At 37.8% G+C, this 9,419-nt stretch overlaps 1 protein-coding gene across 1 annotated transcript; it reads left to right on the top strand.

Moving 5' to 3' along the window:
- The first annotated feature begins 788 nt into the window (after window positions 1-788).
- On the top strand, window positions 789-6,473 carry LOC134499112 (apovitellenin-1-like). The gene is made up of 4 exons (XM_063305667.1): window positions 789-1,371; window positions 2,844-2,951; window positions 4,770-4,932; window positions 6,042-6,473. Exons 2-4 carry the CDS (start codon window positions 2,891-2,893, stop codon window positions 6,148-6,150), a joined length of 333 nt encoding a protein of 110 aa, XP_063161737.1. The 5' UTR covers window positions 789-1,371; window positions 2,844-2,890; the 3' UTR covers window positions 6,151-6,473.
- The last annotated feature ends 2,946 nt before the right edge of the window (window positions 6,474-9,419 follow it).

Consider the following 9,419-nt stretch of genomic DNA (forward strand, 5'->3'; position numbering starts at 1 on the left):
ATTCTATAATTTTTAGAATTGCAATTTCAGGACTTCAGGAGGATGCTAGATTGGTGAGTGCTATCTTTGTTACATTCAATTATGAACACAAGGATTATTAAGTAAAGGGATATTTTAATTATTTAACTTTTATTTCACCTTATAAGTAAAGTGATTGGGATGACACACAAATACATAACCACAACTGCAGTTTAAAATACCAAAAACCATTTTTTTTAATCCTCAGGGATAAAACAGTTCTAACATACAGTTTTAAGATGTATGCAAGTCACAGTGTCCTTATTCCAAGAATATGGCTTTATGTAGCATTGAAACATTAACAAAGTTAGTGTTATGGGGATCTGCTCAGAAATAGCCATTAGCCAAATCTTAGTGTGCAGGGCAAGTATAGCCTCTGCTCTCAAAACATATATTAGGGAAATAAATGGACAAGGCAGACCTTGAGCTTTATGTAACATAAGACCTGTGGGGGAACAGCCCAAAGACCTATCCAGTCCAAGATTTGGTTCCCACTGTAGATTAGATTAGATTTTATTAATTTCAGAGACTGGCTTAAAAGGAGAAAAAAAAAGGTCAAGAAATCAGGTGTACAAATATGGTGTGAATAAACAAAATAAGTACATACTTAGAACTAATTCATGTTCTAATTCACTAAATTTAAAAGGGAAAGTAAATACTCCATTTGTAGTGAGGTAATTTAACTGTATAAACATAAATCATTATATAAAAATGATTTTAAAAATTTAAAAATCTGAACTGGTCCCCCCCATAGCAACATAGTACTTTCTCAATCTTTTTCTCAGCATGTAAATTTCCATTACTAAAGTATTATACACTTATGATTAGAAGTCATTGATCTCCCACATTTCCTGACGTCTTCCTGTTCCTTTAAGCCACTTAGGTTTGGTTCAACCACTTTATGTTAAGAAATCTTACTCCATAACTTAACTATCCACTATATTTTAAAAATTTGTTTACTAGATATAACTTGATTTTAATATTAAGAAAGAGAAGGGGGTAATAATCGAGGTAATAATCTTCTCCCTGTTCTTCCTACACCAGACAAAAATTTATTTACCTCTATCATGTCCCTTCTTACCCTTTTTGTAGCCTGAAAACTTCCCCCTGCTCATAGGGGAGTTACTTTTGTACTTTTTGCAAAGGGAAGATGTTCTAATACCCTAATTTGGTTAAGCTTTTTGGCACCATATTAAGTCCAACAGTACTTTTGTTGAAGCTTAACTATCTCTGTCTATTGTGAAACAGCAGATGAGAAACAAACCAAGACCTACGTCCTCTTGAGTGCAACTATATTAGGACTGGGAGACTGCTGATATTTCAGAATCAGAAGTGACAGCAGCCCGTGAAGAGGTAGGTGACAATTCTAGCTCTGAGTAAATGGAATACGTCAAATGAGTAGACTTAACAAAGGGAACTTTAAACTGAACTCTTAACATTCAATTCTCTTTACGTGGATGCCCCATTCTTGTTCACATTGGGTGAGAGAGGGAGTGAACAGAATGGTAACAATCCCAAATACTCAGTTTGAATTATGATATATCTGCATCCTGGGATGTAGCACTTAAATTGGAACTAGGATGATCTAGGTTCAGATAATCTTTCAATCCCAGACATTGTTATCCCAGGGTATTGATCTCAAGCCAACAGTTCTTCTCTAAAACACCTCACAGAATTATTCAGAGGATAAAATTGGGGAACAGCCTATATAGTCTTTGACTTACTTGGAGAAATAAGAAAGATACAGTAATCTTAGTTGAATACCAAACATGTATTGCCATCTATGAGTTTTACATTTTACTTCCCTTAACCTTTATTGCTACCAACTTTTTGCCCTTCCAGAATCATGATTTTACAGGAGAAAAAGTTGAAATAGTTCATGTATCTGATAAAATAGATTCTTGTAAAAAAAAAATTAAAGCTTTTAGCATTGTAAGTGTACTAGGCTTTCAAGTGCTTCACAGAATTTTATTTGCTGGTGTTTTTCAAAATATATGTAACAGAGCTAATTTAACTACAGTATGAATTTAAATTTATATGGTAGAGATGTCATCTCTTATTTCACAGTGCTGAATTATGGGAGCCCGCCTTTAATTATTATAGTAGTTGTGAAATCAACAAAGAATAGTGGAAGTCTTGCCAATTTGCATTATACCTTAGGATTTAACCTCCTAAATGCTGTAGATGTTTAGAGAACATTACTTCCTATACTCTAGCACAGGGTTTCTCAACCAGGGTTCTGTGGAACCCCAAGGGTTCTGCGAGAGGTCATTAGGGGTTCCCTGGGAGATCATGATTTATTTAAAAAACTATTTCAAATTCAGGCAACTTCACATGAAAGAGGTAAGTTTTATTCTGTAGTTTAAGAACACCATTAATGCATATATACAGGCCTACACATGAAACAAATTGAATAATTTTGTAACTTCTGGCCTATATTTGAGCCTGAATGTGCAGGGGTTCCCCGAGGCCTGAAAAATATTTCAAGGGTTCCTGCAGGGTCAAGAGGTTGAGAAAGGCTGCTCTAGCAGAATTGGTAGATAGCCTTAACCCTAAGCAGCATAGAACGTAAACAAACTGAAAGTCCATTTTCCTCCAATGTATGTTATGATAGTGGTATATATCAGCTAGTGCAAATGGGGAGAAGCACTAGGTTCCAGTATAAATTGTGAGGAAACAAAATCCATCGGTGGATATAATTTGAATGAGGAGAAGATAATACAAAATCATACTGTCTTGTTTCAGTAAAGTACTGGCCTCTATATTGCCTATGGATGTTATATTATCCTTACAAAATAGCAAAGCATTAAAACCGTTTTTTCCAGAACTCTGCAAAACTATTTATCAGCCTCTACCGAAACAGATTGAAATCATGCTCCAGCTCAAACCTTTATCCGTTGCTCTTACCCTTTTTCTTGGAAATATGATGACTGGTAAGATCTAGGATCCTTCCATTCATAGTTGTTTTGCTTGCTGAATGTATGCTTGCCCCAGCTTTCAGCTAAAGTTTAGTCCTAGTATTAAGTGTGGAATGTATGTGATTTATTGTTGTTGCTATTCCTAGTTACTGATGAACTAATTACAATGCTGTTCCAATCTGGGAATTCAGTAACTGCAAACAAATGGAACAAGAAAATAACATATAAACGTAAATATAAGGATTCTGCAGACCACAAGATGGCACCAATCTGTTACAGAATAAAAGGAAACTTGCTGTAAAAAGGGTAGAACAGGATCCAAAATTAGTACATTCTCTGAAAATTCTCAGTAAACAAAATAATATTTTCCTTAAATTGTAGAGAAAAATTAGAGATAATAGTACCACTCAGAGAAAGTTAAAAATAAATAAAAGTAAATAAAAGTTGCTAAAAAAGTTCTTCCTGGAATGTTTGTTCCTGTTCTTGTAGAGCAGTTTCTCAGCCTTGGCAACTAAGATGTATGGACTTCAGCTCCCAGAATTCCCCAGCCTGCAGGTTGAGAAACACTGCTGTAGAGAGTAGACAACCCAGGAACAGAAGCTATGTCTGTTCCAACTGTTACCTGGAAATTCCACTTCCATCAGATGTTGGAGGAAAAAAGTAGCTGTTTACCTTTCTTTCCATGTTGGCAGACAGCTTTGTGCTCTGTTTCTGGTTTTCACTGGAACAAAGCTTCCTCTCTGGGGGATTTTGGGGAATTTGGCTGCATCTACTGTATATGCCAAAGCTCCTGAGATAAATGTGTATATTCATATCACATGCTAGGTTTCTGTCATTTGGATTGGCCAGCTGGGAATGTTAGATTTGAAGTGTGCTTCTCATAAGACAAATGTGTCTGTTATCTTCCTCCCCCTCTTTCTTTTCCTTTTTCTTGGAATTGTTTGCAACTGTAATTTTATCATCTACTTTTCAGGAAGTCCACACATCTTGAGCTTCTTTTCTCATTTCCTGCTGTTAAATCCTATATCACGCTGCTTGGAAGACAGTTTCTTATTAGGAAAATGCACTTATCCTGATAGATAGCTTTTCAATAGTCAGATAAAGACCATTTCACTTGTTTTTATTTTAAGTTTATTGTATTATATCTTTGAAGAATTTAATGTCTTGAAAAATGGGACACATTTCATTTTTTTTTCCAATAAATATTGAGTATGAAGAATGATGTTGATTATTGCTGCAAACTTGCACAGAATGAAGGATTCACAATGAAAGTTTAGTCCTGGTCAAGATTTTGTTGCACGGTTAATGCTTTCTTATTTGATTGACTGATACACTTGATTGATTTGGAGAACTTTATGGGATGCAATTTTTAGTTTGCAGTAAAAGTTTGCTCAGTTGCTTACAGCCCTAATTAAATGTTGTATTAATTTGTGTATCAGTAAAATTTGCAAATTGTTAGCCAGAGAAGCCTTGTGAAATAAGCCGTTTTCATCCCATTTTACAGACAAATAATCAAGTTTCTGCCACTAATGTAATCAAACTTAGACCAATTTCTGCATTGTCAGTTCATCAGAAGGATGGGTTTTAAAAATAGATACATGCATGCCACCAAACTGCTTCCCAGTTGTTACAGTACTGTAGTAGCAAAATGGATATATAATTCTCTCAATCCATACTGCATAAGGGTCAAATCAAAGCTGTAGAAAGATAAGCGTGCATGCATTTGCCTAAATATATCAGAAGTTATATACCTTAGTGGAAAATATTAGCTTTCTAATGGATGCTAAATTATACACAAGAATTCAGATGAGTTTTTAATTTTCTCTTTTCCAGAAACTGATGCCAAAGCCATCTCAAAGAGGCATGTTCGTCATGATTGGATGATTATTCCTGATGCATTTGCGTTAAAGATATTTGAGTTAGTAAATGAAGTGTCACCTAAAACTGCTGAGTATTTGTATAATGTTGTCCAGACACCAATTATTCTTGAAACGAGGTATGTCAGGTGATAATTGCCATCCTCAGCTTCCTAGATCATTTGTGGAGGTGCATGGATTGGTATGAAAGGCAAGATTGAGAGTAAGGGAGTAAACTAGCTCCAGGGCCAATAAACCATTTGGCAGAGAAAACTGCTTGTCACAGTTGGTGGATACTGAGAAGCCATAAGTGGCAGTGAGACATTGAATGGCAGAGTTGTGGGTGCCACATAGCCTGTTCTGCTTTGCCTGATTAAGCCTGCAGCCCAAAGATGTGATAAAAAAGTCCTTTTCTCAATACTGAAACAATATTTATTCAATAAAAATCAGCTGATCAATTTCTGCACATAGAACTATGGGTGTTCTGTGAACTATATTGACCTCAACTCAAGCAGCAAATGGTCTTCATTGCCCCTCTTATTAACCAATTACTTTTCTTAGGGCACATCCACACATCCCCCTAATTTTGGCTTGAAGACACTTCATTAACCATTGTTTAAGCTTCCATCCTCATGATGTAGCCCTCATCTCGTCTCCATCCAAGGCCATCTAACTTTGGATTTATCTCTGCTTTCCATCTTTTCCCAACACAGACCTTGCTATTTTCACAGCATGTGGCACTTTGGCAGTGACCATGGCAGGTTGTATTGGGGAATAGGATGTGCCCACCTTCTATTGACTCCTATTTCTGCAACAACATAACCATCCCCTCTCAGTCACTGGGCTCTGCTACCATCCCTTACAATTTGGTTTGTGCTTATATAGAGACAGCCACTGGATGGAGGAGAAGCAGCAGCCATGTCAGGAAGATCACCGCTACCATTGCATGCTTCAGTCGCAATAGCGGACTTAAATATTTATAGTGATCTTGCTATTGATCCTTTTGCAATCTTGTTGCTGCTGCACCTCCATGTTTCGGAGTCCCTTCCCTTTTTAGATTTCAGTGTGCTGCTCAATCAGCCAAAGAAGAAATACATATACTGTATGTAAATTAGCACATCTGGAGGGTACCAGACAATGGAAGTTTATTGTACAGGGCAGTTTTAAAACATCTTTCATACAGCCATTTTGCCAGTAGATATGCCACAGTCATTCTATACTCACTAACGTAGGTATCTCTTTATGGCAGGAACTTCCTGATAAAAGAAACCGCTAAAATCAATATACTGGTCGAACAACTGGCAGCAAAGTTATCTGGATTATGGAAAGAAGGATTGAAAGAATCATCAGAACAATAACCCCTTCATGAATCTGTGAATTATTTCCTTCTTTTTTTGCATGTACAAGAGATTTTAAAAAATCAGTACTGTAAAGCTAGGTTTTGGTGAATATCCTATGCTCAGCAAGAATAAATTATAAAGCTTTTTTTTTCATTACAAATATTGGGAATAATCACAATAGAACACTTAACTCATTTCATTAACTCTTGACTCCTGTGTTTGTGTGTGTATGTATGTGCACATCCTTTCCAGTTATGGCAAACATTTCATGCATTTGAATGATTGTGGTTCATGAAAGCTTATCCATGGCCATGCTAAATAAATCTGTCAGCTTTAAGATACTATCAATCTTTTATTGACTTCGTTGCAAAAGAACAAATGGCTAACCCTCTGGAAATACAAAGAGAAAATAGGCAGTGCCTAGTTCCTAGCCAATTACATCCTGTCAGGCAGGGATTCAGAGTGTAAGTGAATTGGAAACACAGCTTCCTGTCTTCTGCACACCAGCCTTAACATACTTGTCTCTCATGCTAAACAATTAAGAAATTGCTGTCCAGATTTCTATTTGTATCCCAGCTTTGGCAACAGGACTGTCCAGATGTAGGTTATCACGGCCCCCAATTGGTCAATTCCTCCTGTCCTTGACAAGAAAGCAAGCACCAATCACTTTTCTATCCAAGGGCAGGTTACTAAGGGCATGCGATTTCTATTGATAGACTTTTGTACAGATAGTCCTCACTTAATGACAACAACTGAGACCAGAATTTTGGCTGCTAAGCCACGCGGTCATTCAGCAAAACTGACCTGATTTTATGACCTTTTTTGTGGCGGTCATTAAGTGAATCACCGTGGTTGTTAAGCAAATCACACAGTTCCCCATTGATTTTACTTGCCAGAAGCTGGCCAGGAAGGTCGAAAATGGTGATCATGTGACAACAATGCTGCAGTTGTCATAAATGTGAACCAGTTGCCAAGCGCCCAAATTGTGATCACATGACCACAGGGATGCTGTGACGGTCATAAGTGTGAACACCGGTTGTAAGTTGTTTTTTTCAGCACTGTTGTAAGTCTGAACCATCACGAAACAAATGATCATTAAGTGAGGACTACCTGTATGAGTCTCGCTCTGTTGACTCCCCCTTGTACTTGATGCTTTCCTGTCTAGCATGCCCCTCAGTGAGCCAGTGGTGGAAAGAACCTACTATTTTACTTTTCTTGTCATTTAGGTTAGAAGGAGAAACTGGCAAAACTCTCGTCAACTTTAGCTAAGAAAGAACACACTCATTTCACCAGTCCACCAGTGAACTTGTTAAAAATGATTCAGCCATTCACCAATCCACTGGTGAACCTTTTTTTTTTTTTTTTAAAGTGCAGTGTTTCATTGGTCCAGTGGGGGAAGATTCCTTCACAAGGGGGCAGGCTGTCCATAAACAGTCATGGAGGGCGGCATGCAATGACCAGAGGATCAGAGACATTCTTGCCACAGCACACATTGGCCCGTTGGAGCAGAAGTGTTTGAAATGAAGTGCAGTGGCAAACTACATAGTATCACTTGTGCCAGCAGAAGTCAGAAAGCTTACTTTGGATGCAGAGCAAGAAAAGACCAGAAGTTGCCTTTGCAGTGGGCTAGGCAGGTGGAGCCTTATATTACACACGATGGTCTTTGAGAAAGAACTAGTGGGCTGTCTTTGTGGGGCAAAGAGGACATGTGGATCAGCCAGAGTAAGAGATAAAGAGGGAACAGGAAATTTCCATTGAAACCTCCCTGTCCTTTGTGCTCAGTAGGTTGGAGGTGTGGAAGGGCCACTGCAACTCAAAAAACACTTTCAGAAGTTCATTTATTTGTTACATTTATATTCCACCCTTCATCCAAAGACTGCTTTGTTGATGAAATGTCTTTTAAAGGATGTTTAATATGTGCTGTTGGGGTTTAAGGCTACTGTATAAGTTCTTTTTCGCAGCAAAATAAAACCACTGCATCTAATGTAGGAAAACAAGCGTTTAATTCCTTTATATGCCATGTATTTTAGTTAGAATTTTAGTCATTACTTAGGTTTCTTTTTCCCAAATCAGTAGGTATTTATGGACTGAATCCAAAACATTGGGTTGATCTGAAATGCCCTAATTGCTTTATGACAAGAATAGAAGAACCATCTTCTCCAATTTATTCAGATTAGAGACTGCCCACTTGTTAAGGCAGATCAGAAAAATCGTTAGAAGATGTGTGACAGCAACAGTCATCACAGTAATATAAATATGGCTTTCCTTGAACTGCTCTAACTGCAGTTAATTCAGAGACTGCAAAATATAAATAAAATCCTTTAGGGTGATGTCCAACCACTGGTATTTAGATAACAAGAAATAAAAATCAATTACTTATCCTCCAGGAGTACTTTACAGGGATCAAAATGGCCATTCACCATTTCACAGGCTGCCTGGTATGTGTTACATGCTATGCCCTCAGTTTTCTTCTGTTCCTCATTAGCTTCTTCAGAACTGCAAAATCATTACAACGGCCCAGAAATAATTGGTCTGAAGAAACTGTTTTCTTCATTAAAACTCCAACAGATTTTATAGCAGTTTGTCAGCAGTCTCTCTGTCTGCAGATGCCGTGCCTCAGAAGCCCTGTGATGCATAACTTTGAGTTGCTCTTGATACTGGAAGGTATCTCCAATCTTGTGAAAAGAGTTGTAGAATCTTTCAGGTCCTCTTTGGTATCTGAGGTTGCATTCTTCGAAGTCACAGGCTTTCATTTTTCAAAAGCCCAGAACTTTAAAAGTCAAAATCAAATGCCAAAATCAAATGTCCAGACATCTCAGGACATACAACCAATGCCCCCTCTGCTAAGTGACATGTAACTGACCTCCTTGTGTAGATATGCTCTGCAATTGTGAAAGTATGCCTCTTCTCAGTTGCAGACCTGTAGTTAAATGTTTACATGCAGGTGTTTAATGGTTTTTGTTTTTATTTTCCTTCAGAAAGCTCAAACTAGCATTTGTCTGGAATGTTCATTTTTTTCATTGCTTGTCTCCCATGGTAGAATCTCGGGGAATCTCATTCTAGAGGGCAGGCACCGTGACTGAGAAGGTACACTTCCTGGGTCCTCCTGTATGGCATGGTTTAATCAAGGTAACAAAAAATGCAGCAATTCTGCCAGCTCTTACTGGACAGGCAGAAACCATGGGAGACAGGCAGTCCCTCAAATAACCTGGCCCTATGCCATGTTGGGCTTTATAGGTGATAACCAACACCTTGAATTGCACATGAGCATTCAGTGAAGCTCATTA

Source organism: Candoia aspera, chromosome 5 (assembly GCF_035149785.1).
Source record: "Candoia aspera isolate rCanAsp1 chromosome 5, rCanAsp1.hap2, whole genome shotgun sequence".
NCBI classification, from domain to species: domain Eukaryota; kingdom Metazoa; phylum Chordata; class Lepidosauria; order Squamata; family Boidae; genus Candoia; species Candoia aspera.

Bases quoted from the DNA above. Each gene is read 5' to 3' on its own strand.
- LOC134499112 (XM_063305667.1), top strand. From the start codon at position 2,891: ATGCTCCAGCTCAAACCTTTATCCGTTGCTCTTACCCTTTTTCTTGGA. The intron at 2,952-4,769 runs GTAAGATCTAGG...TCTCTTTTCCAG, and splicing joins TCTTGGAAATATGATGACTG to AAACTGATGCCAAAGCCATC. The intron at 4,933-6,041 runs GTATGTCAGGTG...TCTTTATGGCAG, and splicing joins CCAATTATTCTTGAAACGAG to GAACTTCCTGATAAAAGAAA.